Source organism: Xyrauchen texanus, chromosome 12, assembly GCF_025860055.1.
Source record: "Xyrauchen texanus isolate HMW12.3.18 chromosome 12, RBS_HiC_50CHRs, whole genome shotgun sequence".
Lineage (NCBI taxonomy): Eukaryota > Metazoa > Chordata > Actinopteri > Cypriniformes > Catostomidae > Xyrauchen > Xyrauchen texanus.
This window is the reverse complement of record NC_068287.1, coordinates 21,911,921-21,935,854: the sequence shown is the minus strand read 5'-3', so window position 1 is coordinate 21,935,854 and position 23,934 is coordinate 21,911,921. Positions and strand designations below refer to the sequence as shown.

At 37.5% G+C, this 23,934-nt stretch overlaps 1 protein-coding gene across 1 annotated transcript; it reads left to right on the top strand.

Moving 5' to 3' along the window:
* Positions 1-1,009: 1,009 nt before the first annotated feature.
* Positions 1,010-22,986, top strand: LOC127653482 (mitogen-activated protein kinase kinase kinase 14-like). Its single transcript, XM_052140186.1, has 16 exons — positions 1,010-1,103; positions 12,743-12,996; positions 13,179-13,218; positions 13,336-13,531; positions 13,965-14,330; positions 15,856-15,990; positions 16,086-16,215; positions 16,808-16,936; positions 18,578-18,676; positions 18,781-18,938; positions 19,105-19,255; positions 20,766-21,125; positions 21,463-21,572; positions 21,813-21,951; positions 22,126-22,226; positions 22,324-22,986. The coding sequence occupies exons 2-16, from the start codon at positions 12,753-12,755 to the stop codon at positions 22,558-22,560; spliced, it is 2,595 nt and encodes an 864-aa protein (XP_051996146.1). The 5' UTR covers positions 1,010-1,103; positions 12,743-12,752; the 3' UTR covers positions 22,561-22,986.
* The last annotated feature ends 948 nt before the right edge of the window (positions 22,987-23,934 follow it).

Here is a 23,934-nt window from a genome sequence, read left to right as displayed (position 1 = left end):
AACGCAAGGAATGTTAATTCTCAAGTTGAAGTACCTCAGTAGATGAGTGCAGAGTATATACTATGTATAATTATATTAATATCTAATTAAAATAAAGTATTAGACTAAAAGTACACCTGTAAAATTATTTTCTGCCTACATCCTAACTCGCCTAAAATGTACTTAATATATTCCCTTCTAAAGGGGCTTTGTTCCCTTCTCACTCAAATCACTCGCGCTTGTTAAAGAGTGGCGTGCTGTCATAGCAACCATGTTACGTTCCGTTTCCGTTTGTCCTACGAAGGCCGTCTCGTTTAAACGAGGCTTGTTTAAAGGGGACACTCGGTATACTGCAGCTTTCAAAGGAAGCGTTCTACCTAGCAGCCTTCGAAACGAGACACAGCCATTGAGTCCTATAGTCTTATAGTAAATAAGCATTAACATCCTCACCTCAGTTCAAATATTGCGAGACACGCAGTAGTGTATTCCAGTAATTTGGACTAAACTTTTAAACAAGTATGGGTGGGACTGCCACATTACCTTTTCCGCCGTTATAAACAACAACTTTATAATACATTTTGTGTGTGGCTTACACATGCGATATTGAACGCCCAAACCTTTCTAGGTTAAGCTACTAGACATCTAGGCCTACACTGTAAATAGAAAAAGATAGACCCTTGCCTATATTTATTAAGGTTGTAGTAACTAATTTGGCGGAAACCATGTTTACCACGGTAAAGGGTGCTCCACAAAATGTTACTTTCCATACTTCCGTACTGTGTGTTATTATTGTATAGGCTATATTGTACTGTGTAATATTTTATACTTGATTGCATTGCGCTGTTTAATTTTGATAGCACTAACAAAAAAACAATCTTACTTGTCCAATAAACCTTCAATATTAAACTTCAGGTGTGATGTCATATTCCGTTTCTCAAAACCTAGTGAACTAGGAATCTAGTCAACCGCATAAACGCGCCTATGATGCCCCTAAATGCTGTCTAGGTAGGCAGCTCACTAGGTTTTGAGACGTAGCCTTAGTCTTCCAGTCTCAGGCGATCAGAAGAGACCGACATATAGTCCGACAGAAGACCGTTCTCCTCTGTGTGATTACAACTATTACGGTAAGTCCCCTCAACTCTATTTAATCACCCTTATAGTGACCAACACGACTGGATATCTTTCATACACACACCAGTTGAATTCACCGAGTTCTGTGTCAGATAATTTTAGCTCTGAATTGTACGAAATGGCGGAGGCGCAAAGGAGGAAGTAAAAACGCGTCTCCTTCATCCTTTTATAATGTTTTTTTTAACGCTTTGCCTTGTGAAAAACACTCATATATACTTTAAAAATAATAATTATTATTTTTAAATCAGCATTTTAGAAAAAGACGATATTATTTTTGCACACTTACGCTGTGCTCAGTCGTTTATGGATGCAATTTATAAGCATACAAAATACAACGTATAATTTACAAATACATTTGGGGTGAATGCATAGTGTTTTCTGTTTAGTGTTTACATTTTACATTTTATATTTAGTTCCTTGGCTCTAACGGTTGTCGTGTGTGTGTGTGTGTGTGTGTGTGTGTGTGTGTGTGTGTGTGTGTGTGTGTGTGTGTGTGTGTGTGAGAGTGAGTGAGGAGATGAGAGAGAGAGAGAGAGAGAATCCATCCACAGTAATATTTAATAAAATAACATGTGCATAAGTCTCTTATGATGTATTTAATGTAGTGATTTAAAGTAATCATTCTTGCATTTTTATTGGAACAGTGTCTCATAACAAAGGTTTTTATGTGCTTATTGAGTGTGTCTTGGTGGCATAGCCAGACAGGGGCCCCATGGCAGGTATTCAGGCAGGGGTCAGTATTTAATGGGCTGGTCACAGATCTTGCAGGGCTGCTGTAACTGAGTTTAGACTTTAGAACAGGATTTACTCAGGCCAGAAGCATCTGTGGGGGCGTGGATGAGTCACTGCCTAATGAATGTATCTGCTTCAGTCTGTTTTCCTTGAAGTCCACAAATTGGAAAACTTTCATTCTTCAACCAGTTTGTTCATTCATCCATCTTAGTTTTGAATGTCTGAAGTTGAGTACAGTAGTTCAGTGCCTTATAAAACCAGAGGTCTCTAATTCCTTGCATTCAGTACAGTGTTGGACAGTCATACACAAACATCCAAATACTTTTAGTAGTTTCATCTTTTCCATCTCTCTCTCTGTCTCTGTCTCTCTCTCTCTCTCTCTCCATAAAGAGAGTAACAAACAAGCATTGAAATTTAACTATTTCTGGTTTGCTGTTTATCCACACTTCGCTTTAGAGAGTTGTACAGTTATAAAGGCACTGTAATTTTGAGTAAAACAAGCTCACTATAGTTCTATATGTTCAACCCAAACACACAGGAACACAGACATGCCCCATTTACACATTGCATTATCATGTGTTTCATATCCGGATAGTATCTGGATATTCTTTAGCTGGATTGTATTTACACCTTGCAGTCAAATGCATACCCACTGTGATCGGAAAGAGATCTGATCAAAGATACATGCGCAAAATGGAAAATGCTACTTACGTATTACATCAGAGGCTGTGGTAACTGAAAATTATCTTAGAGAATTTAAAAACACTGATGGATAATTCATTCCTTAATTGAATTTTCTTTTTTTTGATGTTGGGTCGCCGAAGCAAATTTTATGAAAATCATCTCACGTTTGGTGCTTTGTATGTGCTAAACATGGTTCTCATCTGAAAAGCACAAGTGAAGACTGGTTTTACGTGAGTGTCGTGCGATCCACAATGAGGATCGAAAACAGGAACAGTGTATTCCAATTGATTAATTAATGGGATATTGATCATTGTTCATGTGACAAGATTGCAAGATGAACATGTATGTTGTATTCTTCACATTGCAATGGCAGACTAAACAGAAAAAGACAAGGACCTGCAACGCATCGCTTTAATAACTGTGTAATGAATTTAACGTAAACGCATTTCCATCAGGCTTCTCACACGGGACACGGATGTGCGTGGAGTGATTGAAGCCTGAATGAAGTCTAAAGTTGTGCTCTGCACAATCCGTGCAGGGGTGAGCTCCGGTAACAGTATAGGGCAAAGTGGCTCACCTGCACAATTAAATCAGACTTCCCTTGAAATCGTGGCTCATGCGACCCATTTGAATTTTCTATTTTAAAGTGACATGGAGCAATTTAACCATGTCAAACAGCTAGACAGCCCCGACATTCTGAACAGAACTGATGAGGGAAAGAGAAAACAACTGCCTTGCCCAAACATCTATTACTTTTTAATTTGAACATGTAATTACGCAATTACAACATACAATTAGACTTTTCCCAACTTCACATCAACACCCTTACTAACAGTTATCAGAATAAACTAGGACAGAATTTTTCAATGCAACTATGGAAGTAAAAAACACGGATAGCATATACTCTCCTGTCCTGGGAATGTGAGTATTTTGGATTGAACGGCTTACTTGATTGTTGTAGAGATGACATCATGTCATTGTAGTGTTTCGGTCATTCCACAAGGCAATGAGCTGTCATCAAATGATTTATGATCACATGTATGTGACTGTTTTTTTGTATATTATTTATATGTCTGTATTATATTTTTTCAATAACTGAAGTACGTTATTTTGTTGTGGATATCTCAATCTGGATACCGGATTTCCACTTTTCAGAGAGCTCAAAAAATCTTTCAAATAATATTTTGATTGCATTTGTGAGATAATAAATGTAATTGATTGTGTAAAATAGGCACGTAATATCAATTGCAGGCCCCTGAATTTAATCGAATCAGAAACGCATCGCAACAGATTTTGAGGTATCGGCAAACATCGGAAGAGAATCGATATAAGATCGTATTGTGATAAAACTTGCAATTTACACCCTCTACTCTGAATGTAGTTTCAGTGATCCAATCACGATCTGATCACAATGCATCTTGGGTTCTTTTACACCTGTCATTTAATGTTATCAAGTGAAATCCGATAGAGATCCGATCACCGAAAACACATGTTAATGCAAGGTATAAATGGGACCATATAGTCACTGTGAAGTGGACATTCTCGTTGGTTAACTGATTTGTTTTGACACACTTCAGTGGTAAAAGCTGTCATTATAGCTCTTAGAATGTGTGTTTTCTTACTTCTTGGCCCCGCCTCTGGCCCCAATACCACACTCTTCCTGTTTGAGTTGTCCAAAACATCCACAGTTCCATATGCTACATGGTTCGCTGAATCCAATGTCTGTCATTGTGTGTTTTCTTCCTCATCACCTTCTGGCTCCATGTTCTCACTTCTGCAAAAACTGAACTGTTTACTTTTAACCTGATGAAAATTACAGGCCAGAGTTTTAATGCTGTAAGTAGTGTAGAAAAGTTAACACCCAGTAACGAATTTTTGACTTGTCGTTACAAGGAAAACCACACAATTTCCCTGAACTGTTAATTAGAAGTGACAGATTTGATGTGCTTTGTAACTCCCAGTTTTGTAGTAATCATTATGACTGTGACAAACATGTCTAGAAAAGTTTGAAATGTGAAATCGGCTTTGCTAGTTGTGTTTTCTCTCTTTCTCTGGCAGATCTCTGGACATATGAACATGTGTTGTCTTTTAAAGAATGTTTTCCATGTCATAAAAATGTCTCCTTCAAAAAGAAAACAGAAGCTTGCAGTCAGATCCAGTGATCAGTAATTGAACAAGTTTGTCGAAATATACATTACTGTATTTACATATCTATCTCAGGACAAACCTATTTAACTTAGAAATCATTCGTTGAAGCAGTCGAACCGTTTTATTAAAATGTTATAACCGGAAAGGAGTATAGATTTGATGTAAACAAAAGTAATTTCACTATTAACACTAACATTTCATTTTACACAAGAATTGTGGCCCTTATGATCTTTGTTTTTATTCTGATTTGCAACCATCAAGATCAACAGCAACATATAATATAATATTGGACAGCTTGCTAGGTAGTCTTCTAAATACAGCTTTGGCTGTAAGGTCAGATATGGACATTTTAGGAAAGTCAGGTGATTGGCCTGACAGTGATTGAATTGTAAGGGAGCAGCAGTAAGAAAAAAGCCTTTCTCAGTTTTAATTAATGCATCATATTCAGATCTTCAACACTAACTAGAAAGTGGGCATTTTGAACTTCACCACTGTTTACCAGGAAAAGCTTTTAACAATTGGATAAATCTGTTTTACACTAGTCTTTCAAGTTTGTTGTCTAAAATTTTCAGTCTTAACTTTTTCAGTAAGTTGTATAAAAACTTGGTCAAGATCCATTTAATTTAAGACTAAAATGTAACACGCTATCTACACCGCATGTGTCCATTGCAATTGCTTGGCGAACGTATTGACATGAACATTCTAAACCGTTTTATTGTGTTAGTAGCAGTAGTAACACCAGAGCTTACTGTGCAAAATGGAACGGGACATCAGTGTACTGTAAGTGCGACGCTTCCAGTGTAGAAGTGTCATTGATTATAATGAGTTAAATCCACTTTTTCCTGAACGTGGAAGTGTCCCATGATTAGCCTGTTTTCAATTTCCGGTCTCCAGTGTTTTCACCCACATCGTCATTTATTCAAAGTGGGTTAAGTATTACATTTGTAGAAATAGTAAAAAATCATGTTTCTTTTGTCAAAAAACAGAGTTGAGATGACTGTTTTTTTACAGTGTCTCACCTGACTATGTAGATGACATGAAGCGATTGTCTGAGGTTTTTTACATTGATATCATTAACAACTTTTAGTTTTTATGACAGCCAACAACTGCACAAGTTGAGCGTGAAATTTATTTTAAATCCAAATTATGCTTAAATTGTTGTTCTCCGTCTAAACCGGTCGTTTCGATTCGTTTTACATTGCATCTCAAGACCATAAACAGAAAACAAGCAATTAGAATCATCATATCGCAGCACATTGGTTGCTCAGGAAAACTGTGGATTGCTTTTGACGTGACACTCATGTCCGGTGTAGACAGGGAGTAAGACTGCCTAACCCATGGCTTACATTTGTTTACATTCTATGCTGCCATGGAAAATAACTTTCAGCTGAGCTAGTGGGTTTAAGTTGAGACTTTGTTGAAGACTTTAGTTATGCCCAAATTACACTATATACTCTATGCACTTGTAGAAAACTCTATGCACTCAGCCATGTAGTGTAAAAATGTTCAGTATAGTATTGTCTCAAATGGAACATGTAAAAATGTTTTACTACACGCAAGTATTCGCCATTTAGCAGCTAATGGAAGTGACGTTTCAAGCGCATGTGATGTGTTGACATTCAGTTTAACACTAAAACCTAAAATAATGTACATATTCACACAGCGTGGGGTGATGGTAAAGCATTCAACTCACTTTTGTAAGCTGCTGTCTTCACTGAAGTTTCGCTAGTTGCTACATTCTCCATTATTTACAATTGTTTTGTTAGACAGGCAATGCATCTCTGCCCTTTCCGCTAAGTCGGCTAGCCCTCAGTGCTGAGTGCATGAAGTGTCCAAAATTCCACACTTAATTTTGACTATTGAATAAAGAAGAGCATCATCCGGTACACTTCTTTTTGTTACACTTTTAGTGTAAACACACTACTAGCAGTACCTACACTACAAAATGGCATTGAATAGTGCATAAGTGTACAATTTGGGATGCATCTCTTCTAAGATGGTAACAAAATTCCTTGTGTTTTTGATTATTTACGTTAAAATCAATAACTTTTGAGTTTTTTATTAGAATCGATTTTTACGTATTGTATTCATCTTATATGCATTTCAGTAAAGAAAAACTGTTGAGCACCCACTGTCGGTCAGTGTCTTACTTTTTACAAAATGCAATATGAATAAGACTGTCTTACTAAAGTCAGCTGTGAGCTTGTTTTATGCAACAATATGCTATCGTCTTTAGTTAGTCAGACTAATTGTTAGATGCAGTCTTAAGTTATTGTCTATGTTACTGCAACCAGCCCTTGGTTTTGAGTGATGCTCACACTCTCTTGCATGAAAGAAAAAGGTTTTTCATATTTTTCAAGAGGAAAGAGAGCTTTATTAAGATAATAAATGCCAAACTCAAACTAAAAGATATCAGCAAGATCTTATTGAACAGACTGTCCATGTTGTCCATTGTTCAAAAGACATTTAAGTATAAGAATGAGAGGCTTTCAGTCAGGTGAAGTTATTTAAAGGCCTCTGCTGCCTCAGAGAAGAGGAGGAGGGCAGAGCAGGGAAGTGGAGATGGATTTCCCGTAAATCAGCCCTATCCCATCAAAGCACAGCCGCACTCGACATGGCTGAGAGCCAGCGGGATCAATCATTAGAGGTACACAGTGACTAAAGGACAGTGAGAGGAGAGACTGAATGCATTATAGTGTTAGTAAACGAGCATTAGATGTGAAGTTCAGAGGAGCTATACATTCTCTTGCTTTATGCATTTGAAAAACAGAAGCCTGTATAAATAACACTTAACTGGTATGATCTCTCTCTTTCTTTCTGTCTTTCAGTCAAGTAAGTTTGAGTCACATTTGTGTGTTTGCCAGATTAAATGTCTTACTTTTTGTTTCTTTGTTAAGATATGCAATTTTCTTTAGGAAGCCTGGCTAAAAAATCATTTTAATCGAAAGGACAGTCAGCATGATAGTGCTGTTTGAAACAAGTCTCGGTTTAAAATTGTAGGAACTATACAGTACAGCAGGGTTGCCAAGTCCACGGTTTTACAGCAGAATTTGTTTCTGGGACTAGATTTTTCTGCAGTTTGAAGGTTTTAAAAATTGCTCAAATTATATTTAAATAAATAATGTGCACAGAATACTTTGCTGAACCCAATTTATTTTCGACCAATTGTTGGACAGTCTGCCAAGATGATTGACAGTGTAGGGAGGGGCTCTGCTAGGGAAAATGTATGACAAGGACCAAGAAGAAGAGGCATTTCAAAGCATCTGAATAAGACCCTGAAACTGTAATTAGTTAATTTTATAAGGAATAAAATAAAGGACTTCACCTGCAGTCAGTATTCAGGTAAGAAGATATATATATATATATATATATATATATATATATATATATATATATATATATATCTATAATATAGATTATTGGGCTTTTTGGGGGCTTTTTATGCACACCTGGCAAATCTAAACTACTGGTTGTTTGGCTGCATGTCTTTTTGGACGTTGCTACATTGTAGGGCTGAACGATTTGGACAAAAAATCGAATAATTTTGAAAAATATTGCGAAGAGCGATATGATTAGCTAACATAATAAAAAACAAAACAAAAAACTAAGAAGTGTTTGACCAAAATTAAGTCATGGGCAAGCATGCTCTACTGCTAATAGAAATTCTGTTCAAGAAAGTTTGTTCACACTTGGGTCCTCTTAAAAAAATCAGACACAGTGAAAAAAGTGGGGAAAAAATTCACATTGTATCTATTCAATGCGTATGTGTTTTTGTTGACTTTGTGATATGTTTTCAAACCATTTTTATTATTATTTTTTGGAACCAAATAATAAGTTATTCTTAAGAAATTATTATATAAATATATTTTTGTATAATATTAACAGTAATAATAATCACAACAACAACAATGGGAAAAAAATATCGATATGTTAAAGTATTGTGACATATTTCCTTGTAATATTGTATAAATATTTGCATGCCAAATATCAATATTATTATATAAATTTTTCCACATTAATATTGTGGTGATGGGAAAATACTTTGTCTTTGCCAAATCGATAAAGGAATTCAACAAATGTCCCTTGTGCGGTTATCATGCTTTACACATAATCACCCTCCTATCATGATTTTACAGTAGTAACATTAACTGAGGTATTTTGTCAAAAATGTTAGTATCATATAAAATAGGCTAAAGTTTTAGGTGAAATCAAATATACTGTACTTTTGTCTATTGGAACTTTGTTGTAATAAATAATGTTTTTATAGTGTTTAGGCTCCTATTGTATTCATAAATACTATAATTTAATTTTAGAAAGACAAGCTACATTGACCTAACCACAGAAATAGGGAGCCATTATGGCCTTATATGCTTATGGCTTTGCATTGTACATAGATATTAGGAAATAAACTGGCCTTGTTTTGTAAACTGTCACTTTTATATTAATTTAATATATTCATTTGATGATTTGGAAACAGTTCTCTTAAGTCCGATGAAGACGAATGAGAAACATTGAGTGAAATATCACAATATATCGTAGATTTGAATCGCAATACAGAAAAAATAAAGAATCGCAATAAAATCTTATGGTGACCTATTTATCGAAATTGTATAGTTTGTCAGTTTCTTTGTGATTTCCACCTCTAATGCAAATATTTTAAGAGCTGTGCATATAAAAACAAGCAGCACGTGCAGACTATTTATTTATTCAGCCTAATGAAATCACAGCCTTTGCTGTTTGATAATCGCATTATGCCATATTGCAATTTCTATTTATTTATTTTTTATTAATCATTCAGCCATACTATATTGTTCCATTCCATGTATAAATTGTCTAAAATACAGTTAGAAAATTAATTTTATGTCCCCACAGTGCTGAGGCCTATCAGGAGTCATTTTGATGATGTAACAGCATCTCTATTAGGAATCAAAATGGAAGATTCAGCTCCTTGCAGCCAATAAGCAGTTGGCAGGATTTACACCGATGACGTGATCAGTTTTAGATGGAGGCCTGTTTTCTCTTAGTTTAGAGCTATGCAAGCTGCAGAGGGATGGCAGGAGAGAGAGAGAGAAAGAGAGAGAGAGAGAGAAAGAGAGTGGGACAGATTAACTGGGGTCATATAAAGGCTCACTGATGCAACAGCCTGTAACTGCGTGATATTTTGCAGAGTTTTCTCCAGGCTAAGAAGATCTTTCCAGATAAATAGAAGAAGAATAAGATGCTTTCTTATTCTAGTTCTTACAAATTCTTGTTCAAATTATTTAGTGAATGCATATCATGACTTTCTGTAATAATGATCTCACCGTGCATAAAGCAATTAATCATCATCTTTTGACTTATTTGATATATTTTATCATACATTAAATGATTGCACAGTAATTTATACATTTACTGAAGAAAATGTGACTGGTGCCTGCCCATGCAAAACCACATGATTAGCACATGATATGTGCTATCCAACAAAGTTTAAAAGAATATTTCACCGAAAAATTATAATTCTCTCACCCTTATACCTTTATGACTTGGAATACAGATGAAGATATATTGATGGAGATATAATGTTAATATATACATGTATTTATATATATATATAAGCTAAGACTTGCATTATATATATATATATATATATATATATATATATATATATATATATATATATATATATATATATATATATATATATATATATATATATATATATATATGTATGTCCTTTTGGAGCTTAAAGTCTTGGATCCAATGACTTGCATTATATATATATATATAATGCAAGTCATTGGATCCAAGACTTTTAAGCTCCAAAAAGGACATAAAGGCAGCGCAACAGTAATCCATATGACTCAAATGGTCTAATTCATGTTTTCTGAAGTGAAATGACAGATTTTGTTTGAGAACAGGCCAAACTGTAACTCCTTTTTCACTATAAATCTTGCCTTCTGCAGTTTCCTAGGCACGATTTTGATTTGAAGCTGTACATGTGCTTTGCTTTTTTGTGTCTGCATTTTGGTCTGTTCTTACACAAAACCGATTTTATTGCTTCAGTAGACTTGGATTAAACCACTTGAGTCGAATGGATTACCTTTATATGCTGTCTTTAGGTTCTTTTTGGTGCTGGTCCCCATTGACTTTTTTGTATATTGTATATTCGCATCATATTTCCATCAAAATATTTTCATCTGCTTTCCACAAAAGAAAGAAAGTCATCCGAGTTAGAGACAGCATAATTGTGGGTAGCCTTAATGATGAACCACACCTTGTGCACTTCTGCTGAATTTGGTTTGAAAGTGTATCATGGATCAATCAAATAAGGAAAAAACTCTTGATATGTTAACCTCCCACAGTTACCCACAATGAAGTAGCCTAGTGTGAAATAGTCACTAATGTTAGCTTATGATAACAAGCAAACTTAGTTTCGTTATGAATCAGAGATACAGCTCTGATATAATGTCTCTAAATTTGGTCTTTGTCGTTACCAAAATGAGACCATAATCAGATTTAGCTTTAAACTGGTTTGCTTGTGTAACTTGAGTGCCACAGCTTTTTAAGGAGGTGTGGGTAAACAACATCATACTGACAAACGTGTCAAACACATTCGCAGTGGCATGTTTTAGATGCCGCCCTCATCTTGTTAAGCGGTTGACGCAAGAGGTTCAGGTTTCATCCTTGGCAGATGGGGGATGTGACCGGCTCCCAGAGATCAGTCTTTGAAAGAAGGAAGTGTTAAAGTGAAGAATAGAGTCTTTGTCTTTACAGCAAACACTGAGAGTAGTGTCCTCTGTTACTTTCAGCAGGTACAAAGTTCAGGCTTGGTGAGCAAATCACTGTTGTCTGACCGCTTATTGAATTTATATCACCTCATCATGTCTGAAAGACAATACCGACACCTGCCAGTTAGCACAACCAGCATCAGTTTGAGAAGGCCAGGTGTGTTGTAACAGAGCAGTTATGTTCAGGATATGTGTGTGCGTGAGAGAGAGCCTACGGACCGTTCTCTAACCGTTTGATGCGCATAGCACACAAAATTTGAAAATGCTTTCTCGATCAACTCAAAGCAAATCTGATTGGCTGGTCCGATGGATCTTTCTCGAGTAGACAAACACATGACATTTTATCAGTCCACCTGGAAAACGAGTTGAGTTCACACGGTTCCATGATGATAGTAAGAGCGCTTTTGAGGATGAAAGAATCACAGAATTTGCCCAAGTTTGCCAGGTTAGTGACATCAAAAAAATTACAAATGATATTCAGAGTTTCGTTTGAGGCCTGTAGTAGAAAGTGAAGTGGACATCCATGAGCAAAGCTGCATTTTTTGCTTTGTTTACTTAGTTATGTCTGTAAAATTCTCTATAATCAGTTTTTCTGGGCTGTACTTAGACTCTCTACACATTTTCTGTGACTCTTCTGTGTTTTCTGTGCAATCGCTTGTGGAGACTCGTGCACCAATATATAAATATTGTTTTCAGTTTATTATAGTATGATACATCTCCGATAACCCTTAACACCCCATTATGACAAAACTGACTGTGATTGGTCGCTTAGCATGACAGTTAGAAGCCTTTTTCTGTCTAAATGGGTGGTTCTTGGCCAATTGAAGCTACTATATAGCCCAGACCTTTGCCACAGTCTGCCTACGCAAAGCTAATCTCAGCTTAATATGCAGAGACAACTTGACTAAGCCAATCGTAAGTTCATTTTCCCAACAACTATAAACACTGTAGCTCTGTGGTGCTTTTAAAACATTGTTTGTTTGAGCTGTCTAAGGAGCCCAACATTAGCAAATTTAGCTCAACTAATTGTGTAAATTTGAGGTGGGACTATCTGTTTGCCCGACCAATGGAAGATTGTGGGAGTGTTTGGAAAATCTGTCTGAAAACAATCATAATATTTGCAAATCCATTTTGTGCATAGAGGCACAGAAATTACATACTTCACTTTAAAGCACCATGAAGTTTAATATTAGACATCTAATTTAACTTCTCCTATATTCATGTGAGCAATCAGAATTGCATGCAGTTTTGATTGATAAATTGATTTACTCGCTCACTCCTGTTTCTTTGTTGATTTGTAGATTTTCAAAGATGCAGAGAATATTGAACTCCACCGTTCCATTCTCTCATTTGGCCCAAAGTGAAATCAAAGGTCTCAGCTGTCTCAGCTCCAGCCCAGCCTCCCTCACGGAGAGTAAAGTAGGAGAGGTTGACAAAATGGATCAGTTGACCAGTTCCTTCCTATGGAAGGTCATCCGTCATGGTACTGCCAAACAAGTGGACACATACTGGCCACATGGGACGGAGAAACCATCCATTATTGCCCAGGCAGAGTGTAAGTACTCACTTTAGGCGAGAGCAAGGGCTGGGTTGACAATTGCATTGATAATTCAGAAAAAATATAATCTATGTAGAATTACCATATAAAATGTACACAAATACCCTGCATCGTAAGGAAATAATGGCTCTTAATTGAATTAGTGAATGAGTAAACTGCTGATTTCCCCCCTTTTATAGGTGAGTCCCAGGATTCACAGGAGTTCTGCCCCAATGGCAGGTAAAGACCTACATGACTCCTGCACAAACACTTATCTTTAATAAGGAATATAAGTATCACCACAACCTAGGTAGATGAGCCTCTGTTCCTAAAGCAATTCAACCAATTCTTTTTCAGCCACAAAAATGGCCCACATATTACCGTGTCCTCCCCGTCCCTTCTTGGCTCCGTCTCCCACAGTCGGGCCAGAAAGAAGCGGCGTAAGAGACAGAGGCGGCAGATACAGCGAGAGAAGGAAAACCGACAAAGAGACCGAATGCTCACTGGAGTGCAAGAACAGAACAGCGGAGAGTGCCTTTCATTTCTTAATCAGGTTAGACTTAATTTATCTGTAATAACTATTATTATCATAGATTTGAAGAATGGAAAGATGTACACGTGTGTATGTATATAAAGTTTGTATATTTATAGGATGTTTATTTTGATTTACCATATATCTGTTGCTATAAATCAAAGACTTGGGCTTTTGGCATTTTTATATTGTTGTCTCAGCATTGAGTAGTTTATGTCCCAAAGGAAAAGTAACACATAGCTAACTTCTGAGTCAGACAGGTTAAACAAAGCTTGTCTTTTGCTCTCCCAGGAGGCCTGAAGCAAAAAGCCTACGGGGCACACTGATATATACACATTTACATATATTCGTTATGTATTTTATGCAACTTCCTTTTGTCTGTCTTTATACAGTGCTTTGCAATTGTCTTTCTCTCTAATTGTCCAATAACATTTGTTGTGTCCTATTGGTTTAGGTTAGAGACCCAGTGTGCTTCAGCAGTAGCAATACATACAGTAGCAGCGCCCTAAGCACTGAGAGGGTGTCCGTGCAGGAAACAGAGGGCCCATCGTACTCTTATCATTTGGAGTCCCGACAGACCTCCTTAACAGGAATCTCCTCCTGCCAGAGCTATGACCATGAGAGCAAAGAGCTGAAGTCTCTACTGATAAGTGAGACTGAATGTCCCTTGGCTGTTACTGCTGCACTGAGGAACTATGTAACAAAAGAAGATCCCTGCTTTGTATACAGCTTTATCAAAGACGTGGTGAGGGAGGAGAGAGCGAGGGCTGAGGACGAGAGAGAGGAGAGTGACAAGAATGAAGGGATCCTGTTTAAAGAGGTGCTTTAAAACCACTGCAAACATATACAGTACACAAACAAGGCATGTTGACATTGACACACAGCTGAACTCATACCGAAAGAGTATGACACATAGATCAGTTGTCTTGTATGCTAAGACGCAAATTTACGTATGAGTACACAGACATAAAAGCACACACAACCCAACACCTCTAGAAAGATAATAAAGGAAAGACAACATAAGCATACTAATACAGAGAGGAAGAGAGAGAGAGAGAGAGAGAGAGAGAGTGAGAAACACAAGCACACATGCCTGCATGTGTACACATAGACAAAAAATTACTTGTGGTTGTCAATTTCCTGTTTTGCTGCGTTTAGGAGGGTTTCGTGTTTACCTCACCAGCTAGTTTTGCTAAGGGAGTTTCCTCACAAAGAGAAATAAGCAAACAATGAAAAACGTATTCACGCACTCACTGTACAGGAAGTCATATGTGCTAATATCTCACATTTTCAGGTGAAAATTTAGGAATATCATATTTATCAAACTTCACCCCCAAATCTAAAATGAAAATATAAGAAAATAGATTTTATTAATATATTTTTATTTAAGCCTTTTATGATTTTTTGCATTGTGAAATTATTTTATTGTAATTAAGCAAATTCTTTTCACTTCAATGTGAAAAAATCTCATTCAAATTAATGTAATACATAATCAAGTAATGTAAATCATCCTGTCTGGACACCATTGTTTTATTTTTATAAAATTAGCATGTAAATTCAGTGTAGCAAACACTGCCATCATGTATAGTTACAATTATACTTTACAGATGTACATTGCAATTTGGATATTATTTAAATAATATCTAATTTAAATAAACACACTACAGTAGGTTGATGAAAAATATGCTAATGGTCCTAAAATAGGCTTATTTTTTATTTTGGTTTAAAATATGAAATCTTTTGACAGTTTTCATAAGATTCACACTTTGAATAGGTCTGTGGTACCAGATATGACATTCTTTCTTCTGCTGAAGATTCGAAGATTTTTCAAATTTCTCAGCTCTGTTAATCATCTATACAATGCAAGTGAATCCAAAAAGAATATTAAGGCAGCATAAAAATAATCCAGTGGCTTGATCCATGTCTTCTGAAGCAATATCATGTTTAGGTGAGAAATAGATTAATATTAATTGTTTTTGTTTAACTTTAAATCTCCATTTTCACTTTCACTTCCTCATGCTTCTTTTCTATTTGCCAATTCGCTTTCTTCATGCATATCGCCACCTACTGGGCAGGGAGGAAAATGAATAGTAACTTTATGTGCTTCAAATTGTTGGTCATCATTCACTTGCATTGTATGGACCTTTAGAGCTGAGATAATCTTCTAAAAATCTTAATTTGTGTTCAGTAGAAGAAAGAAAGTCATTCACGTCTGGGATGGCATGAGGGTGAGTATATGATGAGAGAAGGTTTATTTTTTGGTGAAAATTTCCTTTAAAACGCAGTTAGATGTGCTCTCATAGAATAAACTATTATGGTTTCCTAACATCTGAAATTCCTTGTAGGGGCTACAACCAGTGAATTACGAGTACAGAGAGGGACGGGAGTATGAATGTTGTAAATTTCTAAAGCAAGGCTCCTTCGGAGAGGTCTACAGCATCAAAGACAAAGGCACCGGTTTTATCTGTGCTGCCAAAAAGGTATTTGTGACCACCTTGATATCAACCCTAAAAATGTTGTTGCCATTGCTGAGTCTGTATGTTTGATCTGTAAATGTGTGCGGATGTGTTTTCAGGTGCCGTTAGTGAGTTTCAGCAGTGAGGAGGTGGGCTCGTGGAGTGCCCTGCAGTCTCCTCGGGTGGTGGAACTCTTTGGAGTGGTGCGTGAAGGTCCATCCATCATCCTCTTTATGGAACTCAAATCCAGTAAGAACACAAAAGCACATTCATAGACCCTTACACGCAGGGTCCAAAATTAGCACTCGCAATGTGCCAAATGCAAGTAAATTTGGCATTGGTGAATAAATAAAATTACTGGTTATTTTTATTACTGGTTACAATTAAGTTACATTTAATTTGGCTGGTACCTTTATTAGAAACTTCAACACAATGCATTGTTCAAATTGCAAGAACGATTGTCTGAGCCTCACTGTTTTATACCTGGTGAAGTGACATGAGCAAATCAAATCAAAGATATCCAACCACTCTACAAAAGTGATTGTTCTGTTTGCCACAATATGCAAAGAAAACAACAGTTAAATAGTCTCATTATAATAATTAATTATATTTTTTATGATTTTTTCATGGCCGTACGAAGTAATTATGGCCAGCAGATATTCTTAATTTATCAGCTATTAGTAGGTGTGCCAAAAAGTTCATTTTGGACACTGATTGCCTCATCCGTGACACAATTCAGCTTTTTTCATTACTTGCGGTATCCAATGTTCTGCACAACGATGTTGTGGAGAAATGGAAAGCTGATTCCATGTTTGATCTGGTCTGTTTGCACTCTCTTCAGGTTCTCTAGGGCAGCTGGTGGAAGAGAGAGGCCGTCTTCCAGAGGATCTTTCCCTGCACTACCTTCAGGAGGTACTGGGAGCGCTAGATCACCTGCATAAGAAGCGTGTTCTTCATCTGGACATCAAAGGTAATTCCAAAATGCAGACCAGGCAGTGTCAATTTCTGGAAGATATGAGTGATTGAGAAGATTGGGATTTGAAAGGAGCCTTGAAAGCAGACTCTTATAAGCAAGTCTAAAGGCTTGTGAGCATTTGTTCTCTCCTCTTTTGACTAATCCAGGGTTTCTCAATTGAATTTATGTGGAAAACTGACATCACTATCCCATCATTCTTGATTTCAATTTCCCCAGTGGAGTCTGTTTTCTCAGATCTGCAACAGTTCTTTGGAAACTGATAGTTTCAAAGTTAACACACAGAGAACATTGACACATGGTTTCTATTGAGCACGTTAACTAAAGGCATAAACAATATGAAGAATTGCATTTGCTTTTATTGAATTGAATTGAAATAAACTCTACTGTTTAGTTGTTGGGTTTAGTTTTTCAGAGGAAAAGGGTGAGGCAAACAGCACCTGTGGTGAAGTGGTGAGAGCTTGAGTGTGTGTGTGTGTGTGTGTGTGTGTGTGAGAGAGAGAGAGAGAGAGAGAGAGAGAGAGAGAGAGAGAAGAGATCACAGTACATTGTCCGCACAGGGGCTGGGAATTTCCCACAGTGTGACTCATGAGGTAAAGATGAGGGGAGGGGGGACAGAAAGAGAGATCAAGAGAAAGAAACAAGAGACTGGATGAAATGACCATCCATAAAGCAGAAGGACATAAGATATTAAATGGGAATAATTATGTCTTTTTAATCCATTTGAACTGATAAAGGGGGAGTTCAATTTTAGCAGCAAAACAAGCGTTTTTAGTCTGTCACCTACAGCGCCATCTGGTGTTTAGATATTTAGCCTCTTTGATAATCAGAGTTTAAATCTTTTATTTTTTCGACAGTTGACAAGTTGTGAGTTGTAGATTTGAAACCGAAAGTCTTTCACAGTCCAATTTTAACTATTCTTGGAACTTGCCAGTGCTAGACTAGAGACTTCTGGGAAGAGATGTGTCAATGCTCAAAAATAATCTCATGCATCTAGAATTTATAGGCAACATGAGATCAAAATTGATCCTATTTATTTTCTTAATACATGTTCACGGTCTTACAGTGCACACATAATCAGTATTACATCTCCTCAATGTGATGCTCAGCCTCTGAAACAACTTGCCTTTTTTATTCATGATACCTACAGTAGGCTGCGCAGGCTATTGGTTAATGTTAACCAGTAGCCAAATAGCAGTTTTGAAATTGTTTAAGTCTATTGTGCATAAAATCGTGCAAATAGTTAGCACAGTAATTTTATGCCCATTAATGTAATAAAGGTTACATCAATAAAAGCAATTAATGAAGGATTTGAAAAAGAATGGGATTCATCGAAATGCTCTCAAAGGTAAACTTGACTTTCAAACTCCAAATCACATAAAAAAAAGTCTTTTTAGAAGTGGTTGCTGGTGCTTTATTAGGATAAGAGTGATTTGAATATCCAGTTTCACTCGGAAATAAGCCATTGCTTCATAACAGAAATAAAATGGATTGTGAATGCTGTTACGTTTTGACTTTAATGACCATTGGATGCTCTAATGTGGGAAGTGCCCTAAAACCAACAGAAACTGCTAAAGCTCAGGGTTGTTTTTGACAAAGAAGCTCAATTTATGTTCTTGTGTTTGTGCTCTTTTTCAGCTGATAATGTTTTATTGTCAGAGGATGGAAAAGATGCATTTCTGTGTGACTTTGGACAGTCAGAGAGATTAGATAAACAAGGACTTATTTTTTGTCAAGGTAAGTACAGTGGTGATATCATTACAGTAGCAAACACGTATTTCAGGTGAACAGAGGTTTATGCACGAGTTATTAATAACTAATTATACATTATGTGTGTTTAGAGCTTAAAGGCACAGAGACACATATGGCACCTGAGGTGGTGCTCAATAAACCCCGTTCTTCAAAAGCAGACATCTGGAGTAGCTGCTGTATGCTTCTGCACATGCTCAACGGCTGTCATCCATGGACCCGCTATTATTCCCGCCCACTCTGCCTCAAGGTAAGGCATGATTGAATACTATTTGACTATTTAAGTATGCCCTTTCCACTTCTTTTTATGCAAATATATATATTTTAGTTGGCATTGCAAATCATGTAGGTTTCAGAATATTGTTGGATCTTTAAAAAGTGTACATATATATTTTTTGTGTTGTGCATGATAATAGATAGCTAAAGAGCCACCGCCACTAAGGGAAATTCCACGTGACTGCAGCTCCCATACTGCTGATGTCATAAAAGCTGGACTTCATAAAGATCCCATTAAACGAGCCTCTGCCAAAGATCTCATCTTTAAAACGGCGAAAGCACTTAAAGAAGGTACAGATAAAATGCAATGCAACACACTCTGGAGTATTGTTTGTATTTGTATATTTCAACAATATCACATAAGTGCGAGTGTTGTGCACTGTTACAATTACAATTAAAATAAAAACGAATTGTAGAGCAAATTTAAAAAATCAAGGCAACATGATGCAGTACCATTTTTAAATTCTCTCAACAACTGTCTTAATAATTGTCCTCAGAAACATTGCTTTGTTTAGGCAATGTGAATTTTTTTTGTTCACTTAATGCAAAACTTCTTGTTGAGAGAACTACGTGACTATAACATTAACCGCATATTTTATCAATGTTGCAATGCATGCTGGGAATTCACAAATCAGCAAAATTGTTTAACATATAATTGTTCATATAGACAACTCTGTTAGGCTATTTGGGACAACATTTGGGGAATATTGTTGGTCTTACATTTGTTTTTATGTAGATGAAAGTAATTCACGTTTCGTAGTATCTGTGACTCAAAAACCCCCATAAGCTGGATAAAATGCAATACATTTTTTACAGTGTTGCACAACTGTGATTCGGCACAACAGCACAATTGTGAATGTGATATTGCTTATATACAACAGTTAAACAAACAAGTAAATTATATGAAATATCTCACATTTAAGACAAAAATTAACACTTAGAAGCAGAGTGATACAAAAAGTAAAGCGTCCCAGTGCTTTTATATTAGTAATCTTGGAACACCGCACGACAATTCAGATATGAGGATCAGAGCTAACTGTTTTATAAATTAAAAATAAACAAATCTATAATTAGGAGAAGGAGGTATTGCCCCAAGTGAAGGAGTTCAAGTACCTCGGGGTCTTGTTCACGAGTGAGGGGACAGTGGAGCAGGAGGTTGGCTGGAGAATCGGGGCAGCGGGGGCGGTATTGCACTAGCTCTATCGCACTGTTGTCACGAAAAGAGAGCTGAGCCGGAAGGCAAAGCTCTCGATCTACCGGTCAATTTTTGTTCCTACCCTCACCTATGGTCATGAAGGCTGGGTCATGACCAAAAGAACTAGGTCGCGAGTACAAGCGGCTGAAATGGGCTTCCTCAGAAGGGTGGCGGGCTTCTCCCTTAGAGATAGGGTGAGGAGCTCAGTCATCCGTGAGGAGCTCGGAGTAGAGCCGCTGCTCCTTTGCATCGAAAGGAGTCAGTTGAGGTGGTTTGGGCATCTGGTAAGGATGCCCCTGGCCAGCCTCCCTAGGGAGGTGTTTCAGGCACGTCCAGCTGGGAGGAGGCCTCGGGAAGACCCAGGATTAGGTGGAGAGATTACATCTCCAAACTGGCCTGGGAAAGCCTCGGGGTCCCCCAGTCAGAGCTGGTTAATGTGGCTCGGGATAGGGAAGTTTGGGGCCCCCTGCTGGAGCAGCTGCCCCCGCGACCCGACTTCGGATAAGCGGTTGAAGATGGATGGATGGATGGATGGATGTATGGAAATCTATAATTATATACATAAATCAAATTGAATTGTATTGTTTGTCATCAATTTATTTACAGTCGGGGGACTCTGCAGCCCTGCAAGAGGAGGAACCTATCAGAAGCCACTGGGGAAGCCAGAGAAAACTGACCCTGCCCCCTCAACCACACCCACCACATCCCACTACACCACCTCCTCCCATAGCTCTCAGCTGCAGCGGATGCACTCAGAGCAGAAGAGGAAAGATGGTGGTGAGGAAGATTATGCGAAACCAGTGGAAAAACAGTGGAAACAGACAGAAAAAGAGAGAAGAGACGAGGGCCACACTCCTCCAAAGTCACTGCTCAACATTAAAGCCACTTCACCTGAACCACCAATAATCAACAAGACTGAGCCAGAACCCACAGTGCCTGAGCAAGAGCTATGGAAACTAGAGAGAGGTGAGTCACCATCTGATCACATGATAATCATAGTGGCCAATGAACTTTGCATATTTCCTCTGGTTCAATAAAGCTTAAGTGTGAATACTTCAATCCCATCTTAATATGCTGAAAAAACAACAATGAATCCATTTGTAGGCTGATTTTCTCTGAAGTTTGTTTGAGCATCCAGGCAGCAACATTGGCTCAAATAATAGTGTATGTTTGGGGCGGCACTATCTCATTTTGATTAATGGCAGATGGGGGAAGTGTTTTGGGAAACCTGTTTGAAAACAGTTATTATTTTTGCAATGACACCTAATTACTAATAGTTTGTTCTCTCTCAATTTATCTGTAGATTTTTTTCTGAGCAGCCTTTCCCAGCCTCATTCTGCTGAGCTACAGGAACAGCTGCTTTCTTGCCTTGGTAGTGACTGCCTCTCAACTAGAGAATACTGGGACAAGAAGGTAAACAAACCCAGGCATGTTCGTAATGCTGAATATGATGTAGCCTGTAATTCCTCTTAACTTGATACATGTCTAATAAATACATTGTCAAGTTATTAAGAGTGACATCTGATTATTGTAGTATAATGTCATCATCAATTCCACACATGTGAAAACCTTCACCAGTTGGCTTAGCTTGCAATCTTATCCTAAACTGCCTATGAAATTCAAAGGGTCTCTTTTTCTTCCTTTTTTCTCCAGGATTCAGGACGTTGGTCAGTCGGTCCTGGAGATGACCTCAGTTCGGGTGTGTTTTCTTACAACAGCCAACAAGATGGCCAGAGCTTCAGCAGGGACTGGCTTGTCCCTGTGCATCAACCTCCTCCTCGGTGCTTTGAGGGTGTGTAAACAAGTCCTAATTAAATATCAAAGACCTCCCAGTCAAGATTAATAATTATATTAAAAGTTACAACTAAACACATATGTGAAGAAATAGAAGATATTAGAGGACATTTATCAGACATGTGGGCAAGGTTATTTGTACCACGCTCATGTCTGTACTTTGTTTCTTCAGGAGTGGATGTTTATATCAGGGACTTCAATGGGAAATGCTTTCATATTCGGGAGACGCCCAGGGTGAAAGTAGGCCACATTGCAAGAGGAATCAGTGATCAGGTAAGAAATGTGTATTGTCTTATTTAAATGCAACAATATATTATCTACATTACTGCTTTGTGTTTGCAAATGTATAATACTTTTCTCTCTCGGGCAGATCTCAGAGAGCGTGTTCAGCCTGCAAACAGAGGATGGTGGCCTGGTAGCTCATGACAAAGAGGTTCAGGAAAAAAGCCTCTTCTTGCGTTGTGTCCCTGCTCTGAACTGCAATCATTATCATCAGCATAGGCACAACACCTGCTGCACGCTTGCCCCAGACTGTGGACACGCCCCTTGCTGCAAAATGCCATGGAGCTGGAGGATCAGAGAGGGAGTGCTGGAGACCAGAGACTGATCTCTTCAGTCCCAGATCAGTTTCTATAAAACGTCCTGTCTAAGATGACTTGGAATTAAAACAATACATTTTTATCTTAGTTTTAAAAGAAAGTATGCTTGTTCCAGTTTAACTGTGTGCCATCTATGTCTGTATCCATCGGTCTGACTTTCTTGAGCCATTGTCATATTATTGGTTTACATTCTTACTGTTTTAAAATATTTGAAAAGAACTATGCAGTTCTTGCCTCCCTGTATTGTTAAAATTATTGTTTTTAACAATTTGATTCATGGCAAGATACGTTTCAAGACTTTTGTCAATCAAGCGCCTTAACCCAAAGCACTTATTAATTAGTTTACAATGTCAGGACGATCTACCTGTGGAAAATTACCTGTGATTTTAAGATTGTGATGTGAAGGAATGTTTTACATGTTTGTGTTAATAAAAGGAAACTTTTTATTCTTTACATTTTACCGGTTGTCGCAATTATCTATTACTGGAGATAATCTCACTGAACAAATGAAGATTTTTAGAAGAATTTCTCAACACTGTAGGTCAATACAATGCAAGTGAATGTGGTCCAACACTCAGCTGCTAAAAACACAAAGTTAGCATAAAAGTAATTCATAAGTCTTCTGAAGTGATCGAATAAATTTTGGGTGAAACCAGACCACAATGTAATACAATTTTTGACTGTATATCTTGTTATTGCAGTCTCTAAGCACGATCACGATTTCAAGCTCAATTACATTTCCTTGTGCTTGACGCATGTGCAGAGCAACAGATGGCGCTAGGAAGTGTGCTCCAGCTTGAAATCATGATCGCCATGGAGACTGCTGGAGTGCTTCTCATTTGTAAAGTTGTGCATCCTTGTTTCCTTTCCTTGCTTCCTAGCTCCACCTTATTATGAAATGAGGAAAGGAAACAAGGACAAGGAATCAAAGCAAGATGGATTTATAAAATGTAATGTCCTGCTCACTTGCGTCACTTCAGAGCGCGATCTAGCGCAGCTGCAGTACCTCGGCCTGCTTGCTGTTATGTTATTGACAACTTTATTTATTAATAAATCAAAATAATTCAAGATGCAGTGTTGAAGTATGTGTCAATTATGGTTTATTTAAATTGCAAAGGTGATACGTGAATGAAAACTATTGAGTCAGATGTAAAGGAGAATTAATACGCGAGTCAGGTGCTTCAACCAATAAGTCTTCCGCATAGGATGCTCCTGTGTTTCCTCACTCAAGCATCCTCTGTAAGCTTCCTCCATTCTCTGTCCTTGCCTCCTCACGGTGAATTTAAAGAATCGATACACCAGGCGGACTTCGATCGGTTTTCGGATCACGGACTCGAGGACGGAGTGAGGAAAACGAGGATGCACAATTTAGGAAATGAGAA

Excerpts from the sequence above, each read along its gene's own strand:
- LOC127653482 (XM_052140186.1), top strand. The coding sequence starts at position 12,753 with ATGCAGAGAATATTGAACTCCACCGTTCCATTCTCTCATTTGGCCCAA. Across the intron at positions 12,997-13,178 it reads CATTATTGCCCAGGCAGAGT|GTGAGTCCCAGGATTCACAG; the intron begins GTAAGTACTCAC and ends CCCCTTTTATAG. Across the intron at positions 21,952-22,125 it reads TCCTCCTCGGTGCTTTGAGG|GAGTGGATGTTTATATCAGG; the intron begins GTGTGTAAACAA and ends TTGTTTCTTCAG.